The 26,980-nt window shown below is 39.4% G+C and overlaps 1 protein-coding gene across 4 annotated transcripts in view; it reads right to left on the bottom strand.

The window, feature by feature from the left end:
* Positions 1–26,980, bottom strand: part of MYO16 (myosin XVI) — a 711,002-nt gene that overhangs the window by 90,140 nt on the left and 593,882 nt on the right. For all 4 annotated transcript variants that reach the window (XR_008538898.2, XM_054665553.2, XM_054665554.2 and 1 more), the window contains exon 28: positions 16,787–16,889. Coding sequence is in view for 3 of the 4 variants with exons in the window: in XM_054665553.2 (XP_054521528.2) it covers positions 16,787–16,889 (103 nt within the window). In the remaining variant the exon portion in view is untranslated. The remainder of the gene's footprint in view (positions 1–16,786; positions 16,890–26,980) is intronic.

Raw genomic sequence — 26,980 nt, 5'->3', positions numbered from 1 at the left:
TGCTGCTTCTCTGTTGACCAACTCCTCTTTATCCTTTACAACTGAAATCAAACCTCATCTCCATTACTAGAGTTTTGATATCCACCTTTCCACTTCCTTTAGGGCTTTGACACCTTCTATTTGTGTTCCCAGAGCACCCTATAAATGATTATTTATCCTATTATAGTGCTTTGTATATATTTACCATTATATATATATATGTGTGTGTATATATATACATATATACACATATATGTGTATATATATGTATGTATATATATACACACACATATATTACATATATTTGCATCTTATATATATTTGCATCTCCTGAAGAATATGGACATATATTCTTGAAATGCACAAGTGGCAGGGATGTGGGCAGGATGAATTCAGATTAGAAAAAAAGAACAGAAGATAAAGAATTGTGAAGCCCTTGCATAAAGTGAGTCACAGAGACAGATGATAGCTTCTAGGGTGAAAATGAGATAAGATGACAAATGAAAACTTAAGTCAGACCCTAGAGTCATTCAGCAATCCAGAAGTAAGTCACAGAAGGTGGCAGGTGATAGAATAAGTCATGGAGGAAATAAAAGGAAAAAGAAACATGGGGTGAAACTGGCCTACCAGTTAGTATTGTGACTTCAGATCTCCAACCTCCATCGAGTGAATCTGAAGCCCAGAAGCCCATTGTAACTTACAAAGCCCTTGGTTGTACCTCAGCAGTGCAGATTTGCATAGGCATCACTAAATCAAAAGGCATCACCAGGGGACTGGAGAACAGGTCCACCCTTCCAACTCCTACCATGGCAAGTGTCTGCCTTCCTCTCATTTGTGCTTCAGTTGCCAACCCTGCTCCTTCCCAGCCATTATCCCCATTATCTCAACCCATGGCTAGGTGCAGCCATAGGCTGGGGAACCAGGAACTAGCTGACCCTGTCATCTCCTCCTCTCAGACAAAGGAAGTAGGGAAAAGGGGAAGCTCAGGATGGAGTATATTCAGGAAATACTTTTGGTTCAGATATGGAGGGTAAATTATAGGAAGAGTAGACACAGAGGTTGAAGTGAACTTTTCTTGGAATGTACTAGATACTTCATGAAGTTCTTGATGGTCGGTAGTTGAGAAGTGGATTGATGGTTTCACAGGGCAGATCTGCATGTCAGGTCAGGTTTGGAGGTGGAGAAAAGGACTTCTTTCTGGGAGCCACGGATTGGGATAATGGCTGGGAAGGAGCAGGGTTGCAATTGAAGCACAAATGAGAGGAAGGCAGACATGCGCAATGGTAGGAGTTGGAAGGGTGGATCTGCCCTCCAATCCCCTGGTGGGTTTTTCATGTAGCCTATGCAAATCTGCACTGCTGAGGTACAACCAAGGGCTTTGTAAGGTATGAGGGGCTTCTGGGCTTCGGATTCACTCGGTGGAGGTTGGAAATCTGAAGTCACAATACAAGCATCCTATCAAGACATGGCTAAACACTTTGTTGCAATGCCTGGGTATTGTGCTTGCTGCTATTACATTCAGATCATTTTGTAAAAAATTCTTCAATCAACTACTTGGGCATATTTTATGGGTATCCAATGGACCATTTTATTTCATATAGTTTTGTACTATATAATTTATTTGTGGGTTGGCAATATTTGGAGATACTCATTGGATGTTTTAGCATTTGTTTGACTTTGCTGTTTTTTTTTGCTTTTTGTTTTTTGTTTTTTTGAGATGCTATACTTGTAGTAAATGTTTGGTCTTTCTGAAAGCAATGAAATTAGCAGTTAAGTAATATTTTGCAGTTCTTCCTCAGAAACCATTCTGAATGCAGTCTTTACAGTTCTCTACTTTCACTGATGCTAGGGATTAATGAAGATACAAATTTAAGAATCCTTCTTTAGCAGGGAAACACAGATAAGATCACATATATTCTGAATTTTCATGGATTTACATTGTCTATTAATGACATTGACCGAAAGAAAACTATTGACCATTTTTGATTTTTTTTTCCTATGGAATGAATGTTACTGTATAATCAGTCTTACAGTGTTATATCAAATCCAATAAATTAAGATTCATTAAAATTAGACCAGAGGTTCAGATCACCTACGTTTTTCATTTTGGTGGCATTCTCACATCAAAGAATGTTTCTCACTAGCAGAGAAAAGGAGAGGTTAAAATGTTCTCCAACTGAGCCCTCTCCCTGTGCACTGCTAGATGCAGAGTGTTCCTAGCTGAGATTAAAATGTTAATGTCATTCTGACTCCTGTAAAAGTAAACCATCTGTGAATTACAGTCGTCGCTATTTTTATTAGAAAACCATTAGGTTTTTTTTCTTGTTAAGTGACAGATTTTAAAAGATTAAACAAAATTGTCATTGATGACTTCCAAAGCTCCAATTACTGTTACAATTTTTAGGTGTTTTTTTTTTTTTTTTTTTTTTTTTTTTTTTGTTGTTGAGAGGTGTAGGCTGTGGAGGTACAGACAAATGCTGGAACGGTGGTTGTGCTAGAGTGTAGGTGGCACGGAAGCTGTGTTAGTAGAGACTTCAAGGGAACCTGTAGAGCACTTCTTTTTTTTTTAAAAGACAATTTTTAGGAGTGCTGAGTGTTTCTGGCAGTACTTTTGAAATAGCATTTACAAAGGAAAAATATAGCTATTATCCTTTGATATTTTTCTATGATGCACATTTCTCTCTGTATTAATGAAATTGAGAAAAACATCTAATGTAGAACTCTTCTTACATATTGGTAGTTTAGAAAAATAGTGACGTCTCTCATTTTGTTATATCTATGAATTCTTTGGGAGTTGAAGAAGCATATATTATTTGCATTGTATGTGTCACTTAATTTAGTTTACTCATTTACTGCTACTAAAAAATACAATCAGTAATTGTTTCCCATGCAGGTAAAGTAAAGGAGAAAGCTCAGGTCACATGGTTCCGCTTTGACAGAAGGACACGTCAATTAAAACAACATAAAACACTTCAGTTACTTATGGAGACATAGAAAATTGGATAGAATTTATTTTGGAATAATAGTACAATTTCCTCTAAGGAAATGTGCACTTGTGATATCCACAATAGACTATACTAGTAGGATTAATCATCTACAAAGGAGGTGCAAAGAAACAGAGTACCCATAACCCACACTGTTCTAGTTAGATCTCAGAAATCATCTTGATCAACCTCTTCAGTTTTCAAGAGAAAAAGGTATGTTTTAGAGAGGACGTATGACATTCACACAGTCCACACAGAAAGTTAGTGCCAGAGATAAGATCAATCGGAGCTCTCTAGGCTCCAGACTAAAAGAAGCACACACCCTTGATCCTATAAAGTCTCAAACTGAAAAATGCATATTAATCGCTTGGGATCTTGTCAAAATGTAGATTCTGTTCCAGTGGGTTGGGATGGGGCCAGTGATTCATTCTGCATTTCTAACACATTCCTAAATGATGTCGGTGACGGTGGTCTGTGGACCACATTTTCAGGGGTAAGACCCTGGGTCACTCTCTTTTCTTGAAGCTTAACTTCTTTGACAAGCTCACCTGGTCCCCTGCTCTGTGTGTCTGTCATCTCTGTTCCAATGTTTGTCCGAAGCTGCTATGTTGCTGCTCCCCAGTGAAAAGTTAGCTATCCTCAGAGTTCTTCACTGAATTCTCCTCTTACTTTTCATCATCTTCCTGGTAAGTTCATTATTCCAAAAGCTTTCACTACAGACTGCTCGTGAGAGCTCATCTTATCCCTGAGTCCATACCTATGGGGCCCATCTCCTTGTGCACACATTTATGTCGATGTTTCATAGGCACCCTAGCCTCACTCATATGTTTCCATCTTATCCTGTATTCTCTAGCTCAGTGACCAAAAGGACCATCTACCTGGGTGTTCCCTGAGCACCTCAAGCCCTAAAGATTTCCACAGGTCATTTCTCACACACTTTCCCATCTCATCCATCTCTACCCACTCTTGCCTTTCTAGGCTAATGGAGTCATCACCTCATCACCCAAGCCAGAACCCCAAGCATCACCTAAGTATGTTTACAGCTTTTCCCCCAGTCCCCATTTAGTCATAAGTTCTATTGAGGTTTCTAGAACCCACTTCCTGTTTACTTCTATGAATAATTTCAGTAGCTCCATAAATTATCATGGGTCGACATGCATCCATTTTTTAAACTATATTCAGCGTGATCTTTCTAAATATCAATCTCATTATGTTCCTTTCTTGTCTAAAATTATTTAGTGGCCTGTAATGATTTTCAGGATGATGTTCAAATGCCTTTGAAAGGTTTATTAGACTTTGTTATTGTATGGCCCTTTTAGTCTCCTCCCTCCCTTCCTCCCTCTCTTCCTTCCTTCCTTTTTTCCTTCCTTCCTCCCTTCCTTCTTCCCTCTCTCCATCCCTCCCTCCCTCACCTTCCCTCTAAAATTTGCGGTAAGAACACTTAGCCTGATATCTAGCCTCTTAATAAAATTTTAAGCGTATAATGCAGTGTTGTTAAATAGCAGTGAAATGTTGTATAGTAGGCTTCTAGAACTTATTCAATACATTCAAGCTTACTTACTCTCCAACTATATCATATTGCTTTCTGATCCAAAGTGGGAATTCATTTTTCTCCTGTTTAGTGTGTACCTTATAATAATAAATCAATTACAGTAGTACATCCATGTCACTAGTGTACCTTGTATACATCTCTACAGTAGCACTGAAGTCCTGGTTTTCTTCTTATTTGTGTATCTGTCTGACTATTCAACTTAACTGTGAGATATTTATAAACTCAGATAATGTTGGAATAGTATAAAGCTCATAATTCACACGTATTAAGGTGAAGGAAATGAAAGTAAATGGATGTGTACAATGGAGAAGGCAGAATTTTAAAAAATGCTTTGAATAAGCACTTGCTATAACATGACCTCAGATATGTAAAATTTCATTTGTCTACAAAAATTATTATTTTTTTTTTGGTGGAGTTTTGCCCAGGCTGGAGTGCAATGGCATGATCTCGGCTCACCGCAACCTCCTCCTCCCAGGTTCAAGCGATTCTCCTGCCTCAGCCTCCTGAGTAGCTGGGATTACAGGCATGCGCCACCATGCCTGGCTAATTTTGTATTTTTAGTGGAAACAGGGTTTCTCCACGTTGGTCAGGCTGGTCTCGAACTCCTGACCCCAGATGAACCACCCACCTCGGCCTCCCAAAGTGCTAGGATTATAGGCGTGAGCCACCACGCCCAGCCATCAAAAATTAAATCTTAAATATTTTCAACTTATTTAAACTATTTGATTTATTTTATTAAAATACATCTAATAGGATTAAAGAAACAAAGATGCTGAGTTTCATATTTCCAGTGCCATCACCTCTGATATAGGATTATTACCGACTAAAATCTAGAATTTAACTCATCATCTCTCCTTTATCTGCTTTTTAACTCACCTTGCACACTGACTTCAATTTATTAGTCTTCTAGAAACTTCTATGATTTTATGTTGCCTATAAAGCCCTCCATAATATGAGCTAACCCTTTTTTATTTCTCTAAAAGAGATGCTATTTACTATTATTTTAGCTTCCCGTATACTCTCCTGAAGCAGAAAACCAATGTGAACCTTCTTTATATATTGTACAGGGCCCATAGCATTCTTATGAATGGAGTTTTCACTGAATAATATCATTACCGTTGTCAGGATTGGGTTAGATGCTATCCCTTTATTTCTAAGTCTACAATCGGCCGGGCATGGAGGCTCACGCCTGTAATCCCAGCACTTTGGGAGGCCGAGGCGGGTGGATCATGAGGTCAGGAGATTGAAACCATCCTGGCTAACATGGTGAAACCCTGTCTCTACTAAAAATACAAAAAATTAGCCGGGCGTGGTGGCAGGTGCCTGTAGTCCCAGCTACTTGGGAGGCTGAGGCAGGAGAATTGCTTGAACCCGGGAGGCGGAGGTTGCAGTGAGCTGAGATTGTGCCACTGCACTCCAGCCTGGGCAACAGAGCAAGACTCCGTCTCAAAAAAAAAAGAAGTCTACAATCATTGGAATATTTTATTAACATAGATTATATTTTAATGAGAAAGGTCTTATTGTGAATGCTAGCTTCTTTTCTGCAATTAAAATGCTTTATTTTCATACAAAATTAATCTTTAAAAATGTTAACCCCTCTTGCTCTAAAAACAGCCCTAGTCTAGTAAATACTTCCAGCTTTTTCAAAGGATATGTACTATCATAGTTGCATCAAAAGTAGTCACATCTTTCACATATCAGTATTCTGGAAAAATGCCCTAGTATTTTTTAAAGTGCCCAGCAATGTAAATCTGTTCCCAGTTTGTTAAGAATAGCTTTATTGATGGTGATATGAACAACACAATCTTTTCATGTGTTCTGATGTCTGCAGAGTTCTCCCCTCAGATTTGCTTTCCTTCCTGCTGATCTCAGAATGTCATTGTGCTCCTTCACAACCCTCTTCTATTTTTGCTACGTGAAACAGTTTCTGTGCCTACCAGGTCATCTCTTCCAAGGGAAACAAATCTCAAAATCCCAACATTTCTACATGTGTGCCATGAAAAGGCCTTTACCTATAATTCATTCCTGGATCAATATCATTTTCTGATAACACTCAGTTGCATTATATTTATATTTTTCCTGATGTTCCTTTTCTCACATTTGTTCATCCGTCATCCTACCATCTGTCTGCTCTGAACATCCATTCACTCATTAGTTCATTCATTCATTCACCTTCGCTCATTCATTCATGTACCCATTCGTAAATCAAATGTTTGCAAAGCACCTTCTTCATACCAGCAGGGTACAGATGCTGGGACCACAAGGATGAGTAGAATATTGTCTATCCTTTCAACAAGCTCAGTAAAGAAACCATTGAACTAAAGGCATCCTCTCCAGGCTGAATTCACATTTCCCCCATTTCATTCGTTAAATTTCTAAGAATGACCATTACTTTTTTGTGTGTGAATATTTTACTATTAATACCTCCACACTCTACATTTTCATGGTTGCTTTGAAAAGCTACTAAATAGAAAAATTCTAATGTTCAGCCTGGCTCTGAATGTCTGAATGTACTTTTAAACGTTCTCAAAGGATACATTTATATGAAAATACATGTTCTCTTTGTTATAAATAGACTATTCCTGAAGTTTAACTTCAACACAGAAAAGATAATTACAGCCACACACATCTAATAGAGCACTGTATCTTCTGGTATTTGAAGAAGGTGGTTTGGCTTGAATTACATATAATTATAGTTTAAGAAAAATTAATTATTCTTACCTAGAACAGTATGACCTGCATAGCAGGCAGTGATGAATAAAAGTTACTATTTTGAGCTTACTAGTGAATGACTCACTATGTAATTCTATACGTTATTTCATTATGGAAATCATATTGATATGGTCAAGAGTGCTTAAAGAAAATCACTTCTCCCAAAGAGACACATTGTGAAAAAGCATACCAAAGCCACACCCAAACAAAGGTAATTAGCTTCAAAAGCACAGAGGAAAGTGTATTTGATAAGTTAATATATTCAGTCAGAGCACACATTTGATCTTTCTTTTTAACAAAATGGCCTAAATCATGTCAATAATGGTTTGCCCCATGGGACTGTATGTCATAAATGGCCAAACAGCAACACAAACATGGTCATGGCCTTTGGCACTCCCTGGGGTGTGGGAGCCCCTGTCCTATCGTCATCTGCCAAGTTGATGGCATTTACATATTTTGATGTGTGCTTTTCTTCTAAAAACATGATACCATGGTTTTTTATCCTGCACATCTGGTCTTATGTAGTGCATCTTTAGGACTATTTGTAGCTATTCAAAAGTTCTGGCATTGCTTTCCTAATTCTGCATATGTCTGTCCTGTGGTGTGCTCATGTTTGCTTTGAGAATCCCATTTAATTTTGTGAACTGTCTTCTGTTTTCAGCCCTAAAGGGCCGAGTCTTTTCCATCATCTAGAGCTCCAAACATATTTTATGGAGCAAGTTCGTTTTTAAAAAGAGCTTGACTATATTCCTGATCTACATTAATATTTTGGTTTTAAAAGAGATTCCACCTTCAAGTCAATGTAACTTAACAAGCACCTTCATTGTTGCCACGGTGAGGTCCTCTCCCCTCCCTTCGTGTTCTCGGCTTCCTCCCTTGTCCCATCCACCATGGCTCTCTCTTGCTTGAGCTGCCACATTGGCTTGGGAACTCATTTCCCAGCTCTGTTCTTGCTCTCTAATACCACTTTTTTACATTTAAAGCATAAATCAGGTCATGTTCTACCCTCTCTAAAACTTATCAGTAGCATGCATTGAACCTAAAATAGAATGCTGCACTTTGACACATAAAGTCCCACTGGTTCCGACCCATTTAGCTCTAAACACACCTTCTCCTTGTGGTGATCCTGTCCAGTGGGTGCAACCGGTTCTTGAGAAGAAAAACGTGTTAGCAATTACAAGGCTTCTGGCATATAATACGTGCTCAGTAAATGCTTATCGAACGACTAAATAATCTTGAAGTTGGGGAAATTTATATTGACATAGAAGATATGGAGTTGGATCTCTCAGTAGGAACAGGCACAAACACCCCTCTTTCAGTAGTTGTTAGGGGCCTCATATTATCCAGCAGGACTGAGATTTGAAGGTCAGAAACTGTTGTAATAGCAAAGTTATTTTTGCCTCCCCAGAACTCAATTCTTTATTAATTCTCTCAGTTTTTCTCCTTAGTGGGGCAATAATGAAAACATAAAGGTTGAAAAACACGGCTTTGTAGCATCCCTGTCTCCCGTTCTCATCTGGTTCTGTCCCCAGCCCTCCTACTCTCCTGTCAGTTCTCCCAGGATGTCCTCACCTCGGGGGCTCAGCACACTCGGACCCCTCACCCTGGGCCCCTTGGTCCTGCCTCAGCACGTCCCCAGCTCCTTCTCACCCTTCAGATCTGGGCCTGCATGTGACCCTCCCAGAAATGCCCTGCATGACAACTGCCCTGTCTAGGTCAGGAACCCTCCAGTTCACTACTGCAGTGTCCCTTTTGCTCTCTTTGCACCTGGATCCTAACCTGTGATTATTTATTAGTTTAAAGCTGACTGTTTCTCCCCCAGCAGACTGTGAGCCATCGCAATTGCCTTGCCTAATTTGGGGGAACTCATATGGTGATCAGTAAATGCTTGTTGAATCAGTCAATCAATAAACTTGAAGTAGAGGAAAACAGATGGATTTCTAAGCAATCAAAGTTGGATTAGGCATAGGCCTAGTCAGTTTTAATCAGCAATTAGTAGGTGCCAGATAGTACTCTAAGATATTACTCTTCATGCATAATGAAGCTGAGTGAAAAAATGTAAAATTACTCTAAAGGCAGAAACTATCACACATATCACCCAAACTCACTGCAGATACCTTCATTCGCAAAGGGAAGATGTGGTCATCAGTAGGAGGTTCATTCATTCATTCATTCATTCAACAAACACAAGTTGCATACACACTATGTGCCAGACCCTGTAAGAGATGTCATAGTGAAACACACAGACACGCGCACACATGTAAAAATACAAAAGAACACAGCGACATGACACCTGTCCTCAGGAAGTTAAGTGTGGAAAGAGAGAAAGACACTGAGTAAGGATCAAATACATGTAATACCATTTTTAAAAACAAAGGGAATGAATACGCACCAAATATTTTCAGTAGTTATCTTTAGGTAGTTCAATTCTGGTAGATTGTATTTTCTTCCTCAGTTTTTTTCTTTTTCAAATTTCCTATCAAGCATACATACTACTTTTATAACAAAAATGTGTCATATATGTATATGGCATGTGTGTATGCATGTGTTTGGCACAAAAGAAGAAAGGAAATACACACACACAGACACACACATATAATATAATATAATATGATATAATATAATATAATATAAATGGTGATTCCAAACAGAATGTACATAGTTTCAAGGTGTACTCTTAGGTTCCTAATGCTTATTATTTTCAACATTTATAATTCCAGAGAAAGAGAAAGGATACAAAAGAAAGAATCATTTTATAGGCTATTTTCTAGCTTGTAATTATAGTTGATTTATGAAGTGTTCCCTGAGTAGTAAAACAAAGGTTATAAACCATTAATTTATCGTACTAATAAGAAGTAAGGGCCCTAATACAATTGTCTCATCATAGAGAATGTAAAAAAAGTGAGAGGTAGTTAAAACTTTAACAGTTCCTTGTTCTTCTATTTTATTTTCTCTACTGTACTATTGCAGATTAATGAAATAATAAAACCTTCATCCAACTGATTTTATGTAGTGTTATGGTAAAATGTCAATGTTGCAGTTCTTGGCAATATAAGAGAAAATCCTTCAAAGATCATAACTTAATTTAACTCATTTTCAAACTATGACTTATTTCAAACTATTTGGGTAATAAAATCTAGACTATTCCGTAAACATTACATTAGAAGATTGTGATAAAAACAAAGATTGTGAATTTCTTTGTTCACGAGTAAACACAAATAGGAAAAGTATATCTCATTACAATTTGGAGTATGTTTTTTGTTGAGTACCCTTTGTTATTTCTTTCAGAGCCTCTCTCTCTGTCTCTTTTACATACACACATGTACACACACTAGAGTAAGTATCGTATCATGCCGGTACTTGGGATGAAGTTGGTGTTCTAATTTTGTTTCTTTCTTCCTGTCTGTATAATCTTGAGTAAGCCACCAGAAGGATCTGTGTGTCTGACTCCTCATCCTTAAAATCATAGACGATATGTTATCTCTAAGGTTAAGATCTCAACTTCTCCTTCCACAATTTCCAGTAACAGGTATCACAAGTTCCTGCCTCAAACGGGACACACAGGCCACTCTTCTCTGCCTACCCACAAAACTTCTTTCGCCCCAAAGTTCTCGACATCTGCTTGAACTATCAGTGAAAAGTACCACTGGGAAAGCCCTTCTGCACAGAGCCACATCGGTGCAGTCCCCCTCTCGACTCTCCCGGTGCTGTGTGAGTGCCTGTGTTCTGAAGCAGCACCCCTGGTATCACATGGACCGACTCTGACAGATTTGTTTCTTCATTCGTCATCCCTCCAGATGGCTTTAAAATGAATATAGCATTCAAATAACTACACAGAAGAAATCATCCTATAACCAGTTGATGCATATAAAATGTGTGAAAATCAGATTATACCACTTATTTTTCCACTTAGAATTAGCTTCAGAGGTTTTCATTTTACATAAATGATATAACACGAAAAACAAGCATGTTCCACAGGGGCCTAATTGCTGTCCAGTCACTCTTCTGGGGCTTGGATAAATTCGGGCAAATAGTCTTTGATTAACTCTACACAGTTCCAGAGGGATCCTTTCCAAGTTACCTTAAGATAGCACTGAATTTAAAATGCATATGTTCAGATAAGGAAAATACCTGAATAATAACAATAATGAAACAAATAGCAGATGGTTAATAACTACTGGCTTAATTTAACTTGTTTTCAAACCAGGAGTTAATTCAGACTATTTGGATATTTTTCCATAGTGAAGTAATCCATGAACTCTTTGTTTCATAAAGAAAACTGTATCTGCTGCGACAGAAAACAGCACTAGAAGTTAGTCATGCAGGTCTTACTCAAATCATTTCAAAATACTTCCATTCCTTTTTGCAAACAAGTTACATAAATCCCACTTTGCAAATAAGGACGTGGCTCTGACTAGTCCACCATGTTTTTAAAATATGTCATTTCACTGTAAACATAAGAAGCCACCAACGTGAAAGATTCCCTTCTAGCCACCACTACATCCTGATTTTCCTTTCTTCAAAATCAAACCACATTATGTAAAAGTAGCAATTTTGAGTATGTTAAGGAAACAGCAACATGTATGACTTTGCCAAAACTTATGGTGACCAGTTCAAATTCTATGAAAGAGGGCACAAGATTCCTTTGAGAAGTACAGTCTAGTGGTATAAAAGACACAACAGAAATTATATATTGGAAAACAAAAATGCTTTGGTGCAAAATGCAGTGTGACTTACAGCTTTCTCACAAATGTTTAAAATAATTAATTTGACCCTATACAGTATTCTCTGCTAAAATTACATTTATGTAGTAGTTTCAAAATTTTAAAATTATTTTTAATTATAGAATTAATGCATTAATACATGTATCTTATACACGTAGATATAAAGCTAAAAATCCATTGGATTCTTATTTCATTTCAAAACAATAAATTTTAAAAAGTTTTTTGTTTGTTTGTTTGTTTTGAGATGGAATTTCACTCTTGTTGTCCAGGCTGGAGTGCAATGGCACAATCTCTGCTCACTACAACGTCCACCTCTCAGGTTCAAGTAATTCTCCTGCCTCGGCCTCCCAAGTAGCTGGAATTGCAGGCGCCCACCACCATCCCTGGCTATTTTTTTGTATTTTTAGTAGAGACAGGGTTTCACCATGTTGGCCAGACTGGTCTCGAACTCCTGACCCCAGGTGATCCACTCGCCTCAGCCTCTCAAAGTGCTGGGATTACAGGCGTGAGCCACTGCGCCCAGCCTGTAAAAATTCTTACATGTCTTTGCATCCACATCAAGTGTACTGTATTGTTTGGTAGTTTCTTATTTACAGAAACTCATTTCTTGGCCCAGCATCCAGGCACAGAGTGTCTGTCCTGTGTCTTTCTCTGGCTTCTATGCTGGGGATGCAACAGTAAGCTGCAGACACAAAGCCCTCGTGATGGAGTTCCCACGCTATGGAGGAAAGGTGGTGAACAGCATGTTAAGGACTGCAATCTGAAGCGTAACAGAAGGTCCCAGGCACCATGGAGGAGAATAAAGCAGAGAAGAGGATGAGAAGATGCAGTAGGAAGGTCGAGGATAGTGAGAATTTAAAATCTAGTAGCCAGGGAATGTCTCACTGAGAATTGGCACGTGAGCAAAACTCGGTATAATGTAAACTGTGTGGATCTGCGGAATAGCCTAATAAACTGTTTTCAAACTGCCTTTGCTCTAGCTGGGAAGGTGCAGCGATGCTCCTTTGACATGCATTTCCACCAGCACCGCCCATGAGTTGCCCCCACCCCTGTCCTTTCCTCTGGATGGCCTGAGTCACATCTAGGTCTTAACCCTCAGAATTAGAATTGACATCAAATGCTTCCTGAGACTCTTCACTTGATTCCAGTTCTTCTCCTTCTCTATCTTCTCCTTTCCTTACTCCTCCTTTTCCTTCTCCTGTTGTTTCCAAGATGTAGTTGGGAATGCGGGTGCAAAGGCATTGTGCTATTTCAGGGTCAGTTTGATTGACAGTTTGGGTTGAAAAGGATTCTGATCAGAGTCACCCTGTAATGGGAAGTAGTCTGCTTTTTTTCCCTTCATTTGCTGGGTGAATTATAAGCATAAAAAAGACACTGTACAAGGGGCAGGCTGCTCAGACGAATAAAGGGTATAAGTGCCTTTGATCAAAGCTCGTACTGTGATGCATAATCTATCCCTTCCAAGTCCTGTAATATGAGCAAAATGACTTCAGATAGTTATATTAGAAGATACAGATTGAGTTAAATGCAGTGGAAAGAACATGACATAGGAAAAGCTAGACGTTGGCCTCAGCAAAGTGGCACTCCCACTGAAACTGAATATTAACTGCACCTAGTATTTTGATCAGTACACTGATCTCTAATTAAGACAAGGGCTCTCTGTGACGTTCCATTACCTCAAATCTAAAATAAGGTCACTCCTGTACGTGCTGTCTACTTTCCTTTTCTGCATAGAGTTATTAGGCTCAAATAAAATAAAATAAAAACTATGAATAGTTGTAATATACTCTGTAGATGAGAGGAATTATTTTTTATTAAATACTAAAAATTCCAGTACCTCATGTGCAGACTACAAACCTGTGACTACCTAAAGCATGAAAAGCAGACACAGGTGCATAGATCAGCATACAAAAGTAATAGTACTGAAGATACCACATCTCTCTCCTCATCTGAAACAGAAGGAAATCAAATGTGCACCAAGGCTTACTGAATTGCTACAATGTTGGAGAGTATAAGAATTACAGAGTTACCATCTCATATTGATGATACAAGGCTTTCCTTCTACTGGGTCTGATTAAAATTAAAGAGAGAAGGCAAAACCTGCCAGATCTCCAAGACGCATTAGAATGACAACGAAATTACTATTTTCAGTTAAAAGAAATGAATTTCTAGCTAACACTGTACACCACTTAACACAGCAAAATATAATTCTAATCACTTCTGTCCTCCAGCACTGCTTTTAAAAATATGGAAAAGAGTAACCATTCATTTCATGCTAACCACTCAGGACTAAAGGATGAACTGACTGGTTAATGAAAACACACATTATAACTCTTAGCAATTTGGAAATAATGCTACAGATACAATAACCATCCGATACAACCTTGTTGTCCCTGCAGCCTGACAGCTTCTGATTGAATCCCTGTATTAATTAAAAACAGAATTGACAAGGAGGAATTCTTTCTGTAATTAGCAACACATATCTAAAAAATGCTTTGCTTTTGAAACTGAGGAGTCTAACTTTCCAGGTTAGGAATGAGTGTTTTTTGTTTTATTTATTTATTTTTTAAAAAAAGCTTTTTTTCCTTTGTCAGACCAATATAAAAGTGAAGTATGAATACGCTTCATTTCTGTGAAGTTGATTATTTGTCTGGTAGTATAAAGTATATCATAGGTTACATCTTGAAGAAGCTGAAGAAATACTGTCTTTTCTGACTAGACAACAGGGAACTCATAAGCAAATATGCTCAGTGAATGAGCACATTTATTTCTCTTTCCTTTTAATTTTTTTTGTCTTGTGTTTTCAGCTTCTTTTTAGGCAGGTGAAAAGTGTGGAGAAAATAGATTAGTGACATGAAATGGGATCCCTTTCCCATTTAAAATAAATTTTAATGCTCTTGCTGAAAGTCCCAATGTATGTTTCAATTTAATGCTATCCTCAGCTGCAATTTCAAGTATCCTGGCAAAAGCACCAATATAGAAGAAATGATGGCTGGCAGGGCTTACCAATTTGTCTTCTGGTCTCCTCTCATATTTGACCTGTACTTTACAGTGGTCTATCAGAGGGACCACTGCTCAGGTATTGTGGTTACTGCCAATCACTCTCTTAGTGAAATAATTATTACAGATTCCCTTGCTTTCTTCTACAAATAAAAATTCTCCCTCTCTCTCTCCCTCATACACATACATGTATCTCACAGATATATATATACACACACACACACACACATATACATATATACACATACATATACATATATGTATATCATTATCTGTAAGTAGTCTTTAAAAGCAGAAGAATACAATAAGACTATCTTAGTGTTACATCATCCGTGGACTACTACTATATAATTACTTATTCAAAATCTCAGTAATGATTCCATTGAACTGACTTCAGTTACCTATAGACAGAATAAATACTGATATATGTGAATCCCACCCCTATGTCACTGACTCTGGAGGGGTTGGCGGACATCACTTTTGGTTAGTAATTCCTCCTTCTTCCTCCTTCCCTTTTTATCCAATCTTTTGGCACTGATGTGCATCACTGACAACTTCAGACTGAGTAAGCTTCCTCCTTCAGATTGTTATTTAAAGTTCAAATTTCATTATTAGTTAAAAAAAAAGAAAAGGAAAAAAGATAACAAAGAAAAAGATTGGGTGGCACAGACAATTAAATCATTACTCATCAATGCCAAAATTCTAGGTTCTTTGTTCTTTGTCATAGACAGATGAGTGTGCGAGTGTCAATCCAGTCTTCCCTCCCTGTTTTACTTAGACTGGGCCACTTTTGGACCTATTCAGCAATTCTGAATCATCAGCTCATGTCATTTCTAAAGCCAAGTCCTCATCCTTTGACTCATCAATTATCATATATTTTTACTCATAGATATTCTCCCTATCACTTTTTAAAGATGCAATTTATGTCTACTTTCCAGTAATCGTCATATTTTTACCAAAGCTTTTAGCTACCGTTGTTTTTGCCACCTATGCACTTTTGGTGGTTTTACAGCAAGAAACTTCCAAATAATTTCTGGTGTCATGGACTGCGTGGTTTCCCATTGTTGCTCTAATCTGCCCTTCTCACTTCAAACCTCTACTTCCTAAAATGAGTCAAGGATGGACTCCGATGTTGTTGAAGGTATTTAACAAAATCTGGAACCATCTTCTCCTGTTTCTGGTAAACATTTGCCTGTAATTTTGTCTCAGGTTATTTTCTTTTTCTGCAAGTCTAGCTGTAGCTTTCATTGGCCCCTAGGGTCTGCCATTCAAATGGATCACAGACTATAATAAAGTGTTTCCAATTATGAAGCTTTTGCCAACAAATGGGCTTCAAAGGATGGTGACATTTTCACTGTATGGCAGGTGAGAAGCAGGGCAAAGAGAAACAGAAAAAAAGGGGAGCTGACTGAGACGTGAACGAGCTGGGGAAGTCCAGGTTGAACATGCACTTATGAGAGACCAACTCTGCACAAAGAAATCAACCTTAGTTCTTCAATTTTGGCTCCTCTGACTCCTGCTATGGGTAAATATGACAAAATGCTTTACTGACAAGGTATGAATCTGACACACGGGCAAACAGAATGGGGCTCATGAGCTTCTGTCATGTTGTAAAGGGAGCCTGTTAGATTTCCTCTCATGTTGGCTGCAAGATGTTAAAATCGGTAAGTCATAAAGAATGACAAATTTCCAGGGAATACACTTAATGTCACGCCTTGCCAAACACATCAAAGGAATTTGTTTTTGCCAGGAAGATTCTGGTGGCTCCCTGCAATGACTCAGCTCATTTATTTAAAATCCTAAAATGTTATTTTCATAGCTTGTAGGTCACCAACCTGCCAGCCTTGTAATTTACACTGCTGGAGAACAAGTCGACATCGCTCGGCAGCTGACTGTTCCTTCTTCTCACGCAGGAATGTATCAGCCAGTGGCTTATACCTGTGAAAAGCAGCAGAGACAGAAAGCAATGACTGCATTTGCCAAGCACATGATCACATTCAACAGGGCTGTCTTTGTTACATTGTTTCCCAAAAGTTTCCCTGTCTTTCTTTATCCCAGGAACACCCAAATACCTGTCCATTGTGCATTTACTAGGGAACTGGAAAGAATCCTTATCTTTTATAAGGAAAATGGTTTTTACAACGCGTCAAATATATTTTTCAGTCCTCTAATATATGTTTAGCACTGTCATGAAGCACTTCAAACCATTTAACCAAAGGAAATTTGAAGGGAATGAAAATTAATCCAGTAGCCATTTTTAAACATTTGGCATGCTCTTTAAAAACATACCTCTTAAGAAATTTGAGCATTCTTTATGGCCACTTAAGAGTGAATTCCGATGTAACTAGAGTCCATAATAATGGAATACCAAAACGTCCATTCAGAATACTTATTTGAGAGGTAGAATCGCTTCTTCCCCATATATTATATATCGAATATTTTAAATATTCTGGGACATGTTTATTTTGTAAAGTATCAGTGAGCAATTGACTTTCATTCCCTAGCTGAAATTCATGGCAATATAATAGTTTCCTACAGGTTTTTCAAAAATGACTTTTAAAATTACGTCACCCATTTAAAAAAAATCTATGTAAAATTCCCTTTGCACTTACAGTGGTTAACCTGAGATACAGGCAAGGTTGCAATGGAGGAGGAGGAAGAGGAGAAAACCAAAAAGGAAATGAGCAAAGATCTATGCAGTTGCATCCTGTTGCCTTCTGTGTTTATGATTCTCATGTTCGGCTGTTCCGCAAGCTGAAGGAAACGCAATGCCAAAGCTGAAGTCATCAGTTTTCTGTTATTTTCTGTTTAATACCTTAGTGTTTCATCTAAAGTTCACTGCAGTAAATTTGGTATCTTCTAAAATGAGTTTATTCAGTTTCCTTAGTGCAATTAAGGGAGGGAGTGTTTTGCCTACACATCTTTATTTACTTGCTTTCCTCGGAGCAAGTAGTGGGAGTATGGGACATGTCTCATGGACTGCCACATGGGAATCACACGTGTGTCTTATTTTGGCAGGTACTGTGGGTAAACGAGGGCTCACACGTGCGGCAGTACAGTCTGGTGTGAAACATAGGCTGGGAAACACACCTGCCATGGATAGAATGTATCTCAAGGTCCCTACGTTCAAATCCTAACCCCCAATATGATGATATTAAGAGGTGGGGCCTTTGACAGGTGATTAAGTCATGAGGGTGGAGCTTTCATGAATGGGATTAGTGCGCTTAGAGGAGGCTGAAGAGAACAGACTTATTCCTTCCTATTAGGTCAGTGTAAATGTAATTGTGGTTTTCGCATTGTTGAAATTTGCCCTTTGATATTGGAATGCGTTCTTAAATAAATGTGGTTATGTTATACATCATGTTAGTGTGCATTTCTTGCTTTATATTTTTTGCGAATGACTTATTACTTGCTGTTTATTTTATATTTATTTTAGCCTATGAGAACAATGTTAGATAAAAAGCAAATTTGAGCGATTTTCTTATTTGGGTTCCAAATGGGTCATAAAAGAGCAGAAGCAACTCACAACACCAACAATGCATTTGGCTCAGGAGCTGCTAATGGACATACAGTGCAGTGGTGGTTCAAGAAGTTTTGCTAAAGAGACGAGAGCCTTGAAGATGAGGAGTGCAGTGGCTGACCATTGGAAGTTGACAATGACCAACTGAGAGCAGTCATCGAAGCTGATCGTCTTACAACTACATGAGAAGTTGCCAAAGAACTCAAGGTCGAACATTCTAGGGTCGTTTGACATTTGAAGAAAATTGGAAAGGTGAAAAAGCTTGATAAGTGGGTGACTCATGAACTAAGTGAGAATAAAAAAAATGTAGTTTCAAAGTATTATTTTCTCTTATTCTATGCAACAACAACAAACCGTTTCTGGATCAGATTATGATGTATGACAAAAGTGGATTTTATATGACAACCAGCGATGACCAGCTCAGTGGTTGGACCAAGAAGCAGCTCCAAAGCACTTCCTAAAGCCAAATTTCCACCAAAAAAGAGGTCATGTCACTGTTTGATGATCTGCTGCTGGTCTGATCCACTACAACTTTCTGAATCCCAGCGAAACCATTACATCTGAGAAGTATGCTCAGCAAATCGATGAGATGCACGGAAAACTACAATGCCTGCAGCCGGTATTGGTCAACAGGAAGGGCCCAATTCTTCTCCATGACAACGCCCAACCACACGTCACACAACCAAAGTGGAAAGACTTGGGCTATGAAGTTTTGCCTCATCCACCATATTCGCCTGACCCCTTGCCAACCATCTACCACCTCTTTAAGCACCTCGACAACTTTTTGCAGGGAAAATGCTTCTGCAAGTGGCGGGATGCAGAAAATGCTATCCAAGAGTTTGTCGATTCTCAAAGCACAGAATTTTACACTACAGGGATAAACAAAACTTACTTCTCATTGGCAAAAATGTGTTCATTGTAATGGTTCCTATTTTGATTAATAAAGATGTGTTTGATTCTAGTTATAATGATTTAATATTCACGCCTGAACTGCAATTACTTTTGCACTAACCTAACACCATGTGAGAACACAGTTCATAGAGAGAACAAGAAGGTTCTCTCTCCAAACCAGGAGGCGAGCTTCCATTGAATACTGAATTTGCTGACAATTTGATCTTGGACTTTCCACCCTCCAGGACTATGAGAACTTTCTGTTGCTCATCCAGGACTATGAGAACTTTCTGTTGCTCATGAGCCACATAGTCTATGGTAATTTGGGAAAGCAGATTGAACTGACCAAGACAGTACCCAGTTACCTTCTCAGCTGAAGACATTTCTTATTTCCTTCCTTAAATCCTCAGCATTCTCACTGAAAAGTCAGTGTATGACTTTTCCTGGATTGAGAATCCTCATCATCTTGCTAGCCATAAACCAGAATGAATTTATCAGTATCAGCAACCACCCTTTCTTCTCATAGATGGATTTTTGCTCATGTATCAAACTTAGTGTATAGGAAAGCATAAAAATACAAAAAATGGTAAGTAACAGAGACTGAAGCTGAAGTAACTGAGACTGAATTTGCAGTGCCAGAGGCAAGGATATGAAAAAGGTGGCTCATTATTTTACTCACACTAAATGGACTTCAGTGATTTGTTGATGGGTGAAGTATTCAGGAATTGTTTTGCTTTTGATAGGTGACAAGAATGTGATTTCTTACACGTTGTGTACTGAAGTTGGTAGCTGCGTGTTTTATTTTATTTTACTTTATTAATTTTTATTGGGGTTTCTGCAGAAGAAGAAAGGGAATTTCCCCTGTACAACAGAGCAGGGCAAATGGGTATGATGGGGGATATGCAGAGGGTTGGGAACCGGGAGTAAGCTGTGCAAAGGGCAGTGCATGTGGATCACCCAGAAGGTTATGGGCATCCCCTAATGATTCTCTCACATGATATCAGTACCTCAGTGAACAGAGTTTCACTCTTGTTGCCCAGGCTGGAGTGCAATGGTGTGATCTCGGCTGACTGCAACCTCTGCCTCCTGGGTTCAAACAATTGTCCTGCCTCAGCCTCCTGAGTAGATGGGATTAAAGGTGCCTGCCACCACGCCCAACTAATTTCTGTATTTTTAGTAGAGACAGGGTTTCACATGTTGGCCAGGCTAGTCTCGAACTGCTGACCTCAGGTGATCCACCCGCCTTGGCCTCCCAAAGTGCTGGGATTACAGGTGTGAGCCACTGTGCCCAGCTGACATCAGTACCTCTTATGAACAAACATGGGTTAGGTTTGATAATGTCTGAGTGGTTAAAAGGTGACAAGTGATATAACTGTACAATGTGTTCAAATGGGAAAGAAACTGAATTGGGAATCTGAAAACTGAGATTTAGGTTCCCACTTTGTAACCAGTTTGCTATGATGCCCTTGGCAAGCCACCTAACAAGCAACGCTCTACCCTCCCTCAGAGCTGCCTGTTTGCGTTTCTCCAGACAAGACATAAATTCTATTCTGTGTTACAAACTCTGACCTCTCCTCAAAGTGTGTGAGCTCGCCCAGAGTAAGGGGACATCTTTGTACATTTTATGGTGTCTCCTAGCTTGCCTTTGAATGTAGCAAGTTTAAATAATTGATAGCCAAGAAATGGGGCTGTGGAGCAGGAGATGGTAAGTCGCATTTCTTGAGCCCTGAATGAATGCAAAGGGCTTTTCATATCACCTCACATCCTCCTCACAGACACAGGCCTGGATGACAATCGTCTTTTGATAGTGAGACAGATAATGGTTGTAGACATTCATTCACTTACCCAAGTTCACAGGGATGCTGTTATGGGCTGAACTGTGTCCCCCCGCCAAAGATAAGTGAATGTGATGTTTAGGGTCTTTGGAGAGTACTCAAGTTAAGGCAAGATCATTAGGGTAGGGCCTAATCCAATATGACTCATGTCCTGTAAAGAAAAGGGAAACGCCACGGGAGACACATAGCAGAGGGCCACGTGATGCAGGCAGAGGTGTCAGTGACACAGCTGGAAGCCAAGGAACACTGAGGATCTATGGCCGCCACCAGAGACCAGGAAGAGGCCAGAGCGGATGCCACCCAGAGTTTCAGAGGAAGCCCTGCTGACGACTCAGTGTTGAACTTCTCACTTCCAGAGCTGGGAGAGGAAATGCCTACTGCTTTAAGCCATGGAGTTTGTAGTACTTGGTTACAGCAGCTCTGGGAAGCTGACACAGATGAGGAAAGTGGCTGAGCTGGAATTGAACCCAGGACAATCTAACTCCAGGGCCAAGCTCTTCACTGCTGTTGCTACAGTTTTGATGACAACTAACAAGTCCTAATCCTAGATGGTTCTAGAGTGGAAAAGGATAAGATTTACCCTTAAAAACTGAAAAAGTAAAACTCAACAGTAACCACTATGATATTGGACATATAGGAATAAGAAGTCTTGGTTTGTTGGCCTTTGGTGCCTGCAGGCTCTTTAACAGTGAACTCATTCATGCCCTCAGGAAAGCCATGTGTTTCTAACATTTAGCCAGAGTAATACACTGAAATGAAATCACTCAAGTTATTTTTTTAATTCTCTCTCATAATTGTCTCATTCTGGAAATTTGTTAATTATCACCAAGAATTTAATTGATATAATTCAAGCATCTGAATATAGCATTAACAAGTCAGAATGAAAAATCATGCACCTGATGCTTTTTTCTCATTTTAAATATTTTTTTGACACTTAAAATGGTATAATTCTGACATTTCAACTAAAGAAAAAGATCACCTCAGACAGGATGACATACTCTATGTTAGTGTTATGTAAAACATCTTGTCTTTTGGAATATGAGTGTTTTCTATAGGTGGTGTCACAGGATAGAAAAACAGGGTCACATTCCATTCCTGAGCTAAAACACATTCCCCCAGTAACTTTGATCTGAGGCCACACGGTTTGCAAGCCTGGAGCAGGACATGAGTCCAGAGCACAGGAGCAACTGGAGAGGGACTTATCCACTCTCACTCCCCACACTGTCCCAGCATCTGTCATCCAAGACAGACAGGTTGCCTCAATCCACTGAAGACACCTATATTTAGGCTTCACTTGCTCTGTGTCTGAGGCAAACCAATGGACTGTAAAAAGTAAACATGAGCCTTTCCAGACAGCCTGCTCTTCCTGTCTTATCCTGGTTTGGGATGAGGAGAACAACTGTTATCTACTTTCATATCTAGAATCAGGGTTTGTGGTTCACTTACTCAGGATCAATCAATCAATTCACCAGTATTGACTGAGCACAAAGTCTGTGCTGGGGATGCTCCTAGGTGCTGGGAATGTAGCAGGGAATAGCAGCCAAAGCCCTTTATGGTAGAGAGAGCTAGAATTAAAAAGTAATCTTGGAGCCAACCCAAATGCCCATCAGTGATAGTCTGAATAAAGAAAATGTGGCACATATACACCATGGAATACTATGCAGCCATAACAAAAGCATGAATTCGTGTCCTTTGCAGGGACATGGATGAAGCTGGAAACCATCATTCTCAGCAAACTAACAAAGGAACAGAAAACCAAACACCACATGTTCTCACTCATAAGTAGGAGTTGAACAATGAGAACACACTGGGGCCTGTCAAGGGGTTGGGGGCTAGGGGAGGGATAGCATTAGAAGAAATACCTAATGTAGATGACAGGTTGATAGGTGCAACAAACAACCATGGCATGTGTATACCTATGTAACAAACCTGTACGTTCTGCACATGTATCCCAGAGCTTAAAGTATAATAATAATAATTTAAAGAAAAGTAAATAAGGGCTGGGAACAGTGGCTCACATCTATTGTCCTAGCAACTTGGGAGGCTAAGGCAGGAGGATGGCTTGAGGCCAAGAGTATGAGACCAATCTGAGGAACACAGCAAGACCCCATCTCTACAAAAATTTTAAAAATTAAGCAGACATGGTGGCACAAACCTATATTGCCAGCCACTCAGGAGGCTGAGGCAGGAGGATGGATTGAGCCCAGGAAGTTGAGGTTGCAGTGAGCTATGATCACACCATTGTACTCCAGCCTGGATGACAGAAACCCCAACTCTTAAAAAAATAAAGTAAATAAGGAAGTGTGTCAAATAAAATGAGAAATGTGGAGAAAGAGAAAGCAGGAAAGCTTTCACTGTGAGCAGACACCTGACAATGAGGGAGGAAGCTGTGGCTTCTCTGGGGGAACTGTAGTCCCGGTGGAGTGGGGGTGGTGCATGGCTGCTCTGGGAATATCAAGGAGTCGAGTGTGGCTGGAGAAGAGGAAGGGAGAGGAAAGTTGTAGGAGATGAGTTTAGAAAGGTCAGTGCAATGGGGTAAGGCTCAGAATCCTGCAGGTGACTGTCAGGACCTTGGCTCAGACCCTGATTCCTGGGTGTGAGGTTCCAGCACAGGAGCTCTGTTCCTTGACTGTGAAGAAAATCATCATCGATACCGTGAGGCTGAGTGCGGCTGGAGAGGGGCAGGAAAGAGTCAGGGCTGCCATCTGGAGGACCTTCCTATAGCCCAGGTGAGAGGCATTGGTCCAAGGCAATGGCGACAGAAGAGGTAAAAATGTGCTGGGCTCTCTACATATTTGGGTAGGCCCAGCAGGATTTTCTGGAGAATGGATCAACGTGGCTACGACAGGAAGAGAGGGTGACTTCAAGGTTTTTGACCTAACAAACTGGAGGCTGTGGCTGACGTTTCCCACAGTGTAGTAGACAGGGAAGAGCATTTATTCCCCAGACTAATGCTATTTAACAGGAGGGGAATACTGTGACTGAGAAGCGAAAAGGAGAAATTCGGGTGGAGCTTCGGAAGGAGACATTGACCAAATGTCAGCCAGTCCCCCACACTAGATTTATTACCTGGCTGGTTGCCAATTACTTATCTGTGGCTGGTCTCTTTACTGCCATACACCTCTGTCTGACTGGACAGGGCAGTACTGAGCATTTGGGAAATGGATGCAGCTTCTGTGATGGTGCGGAATGCTCATACCCTCATGGGGTTCCAACCTCAAGCTGTGTTATGTTAGATGCTCCATTTGCCTCACTTTTCTTGTGATGGGTTTCTGAACACTTTCAACTTCCCCTTCTTCTTGTCAGCTGCATCCTAAGTTGGCAGTGTATACTAAGTGTGGGGTTTCAAAAAAGTTCTATCATAGTTAAATGAAAATTTATCTAACATGAGTCCCATTCGTCAAGTACATTCTCAACATCAAGGACTCAAGCATAAAAACACGCTTCCATACATTCACGTATTGTGACTATAACACTAAAAAAAACAGAAATCATAGTATCTTATAAAATTATAAGTGAAAGAGCCACATCATAGATAGTCTTCATTTTGGAGTCTGTATTTTTAAAAGAACAGGCTGAAATTGAAAAGGCAGAGAATATCTAACTAGTAAAAGGTGTAAAGAACCCAAGGAAAGTGATGAAATAGTGTTCTCTCTTCAAAAGTGATTGTTCCTTCCAGTATAAAGCGGAACTTTGACATCCTATGTATCATGGACCTAGAGATAAAAACAGCTTATGCAGTCACCACAGGATTCAGATTAAACATGGTGACTTTTTTTAACTTTTATTTTAGATTTGGGGGTACATGTGAAGGTTTGTTACATAGGTAAACATGTGTCAGGGTTTGTTGTACCTATTATTTCATCACCCAGCTATTAAGCCCAGTACCCAATAGTTATCTTTTCTGTTCCTCTCCCTCTTCCCACCTTTCTCCCTCAAGTGTCTGTGGTTCCCTTCTCTGTGTTCATGAGTTCTTATCATTTAACTCCCACTTATAAGTGAGAACACGCAGTATTTGGTTTTCTGTTCCTCTGCTGGTTTGCTAAGGATAACAGCTTCCAGCTCCATCCATGTTCCACAAACGACATGACCTCATTCTTTTTTATGGCTGCATAGTATTCCATGGCATATATGTACCACATTTTCTTTATCCAATCTGTCACTGATGGGCATTTAGGTTGATTTTAAAACATAGTGAATTTTAATTGACTACTTAAAAAAAGACTATCAGGAAGTAGGAGAATCATTTTCTTAGAAAATATAATGTATGTTTATCAAGCTAACGTTTATTAACCTGAGATGCAGTTTCTCTGAAAATGTCTTTGTTTGTTAAATATTGGCTTTACCGCTTCATTCTCAAGGAAAATTTTGTTATGAAAGTAAAACTTATGTTGTTTCAGGGTCCTGAAACCCCTTAGAAATTTAATTCTATTTGAGAAGTAATTATTGAACACTTACTACAAGAAACATAATCTGCCAAGAAATGCCAAGATCACTAAGATGTGTAAAGCAATATTCTAATTTTACTGCACATGGTCAAATATAAAGCAAGACTTTTTTGGACCAAAATTATACCTCAGAAAAGATGCGGTTTTCTTATTTCAAGATATTATACTATTTATCTTATTATGGTTATATTCCAATTACTTCATTGTGAACAACAAAATAATATTTGGGGAGAACCATTAACCTTGTGCTCTTCCAGAAAGACTGAATAATAATAAAAAGAGAAAAACTAAAGGAGAAAAATGGAATATCATAGGAGCTACCTATTGGAGGATTGGCAGAGAAAGAGAGTGGTGAAGGGGAGGGGAAAGGAGGACCAGGAAAGAAAGGACTGGATGGGAGCCGTCCAATTTTGGAGCAGCCAAGGGAAGGCAAAGTTGGAAATGTGGTCGGCAGTGCTGAGCACTGCAGAGGAAGAGAAGCAGACGCACACTGAGGCGGCTGTGGGATTTGGTGACTGTGGCGTCAATGGCAACGTCAGACATGGGAGAAACTAGATTACAATGGCATCAAGATGCTAGCAGCTGGGGGTTCTTAACATCAGTCAAAGAAAAGACCAATAGCTGGAGGGTGAAATAGAATCAATGAGTGCTTTTTGTTTTTCAGAGGCAAGGGAAAACCGATTAAGCTTGCAGGCAGCAACATTTGTAGAAATACACACAATGTCTACATTCTATTCATATTTATTTTTGTATATTTCCACTTTCCACCAGATCATCTTATTTAGAAATTTTAGCTCTGATAGAATGAGGATGTCTCCCTTCTTCTAGAACCACTCCTGGGCATTTTCCCTGAGGCACTGCATGGTGTCTGTACCTGCCATGCACACCACAAATGTGGCTGTCTGCCCATGGCTACATATGGATGCATTTCCCCCATTCTATGAACTTATATTCATATTCCAGCTCTCACAGTAAACACAAAGCAGGTGCGGAAGGGTGATTTTCAAGCTATTTGGGGCTAATTTCCAGCATTCAGAAGGCTGCATGGTGGGTTGAACATAACAGCTGCCTAGCAACAAGACTGACATACATCAAGAAAACAGAGAAGTATGAAGAAAAAGGAGCACAAGTGGGCTTGAGAGAGATATAAAACCTGCTTCAATGTGGAGAGCCGGGAAGGATAAGAAAGAGAAATGGGACGGGGAGGGGCGGGGATTGCAGAAGTGCTTTTCCCCTAAGGAGGGAGTATTAGTTATTTTTTCTTTTAAGGAAAGGGATATGAAAGCAGAGACAAAGTTGTCAAAAACGTTCTAGCTCACACAGAAATCTATTTTG

This window comes from Pan troglodytes, chromosome 14, assembly GCF_028858775.2.
Source record: "Pan troglodytes isolate AG18354 chromosome 14, NHGRI_mPanTro3-v2.0_pri, whole genome shotgun sequence".
NCBI lineage: Eukaryota > Metazoa > Chordata > Mammalia > Primates > Hominidae > Pan > Pan troglodytes.
This window is presented reverse-complemented; position numbering and strand designations above follow the sequence as displayed.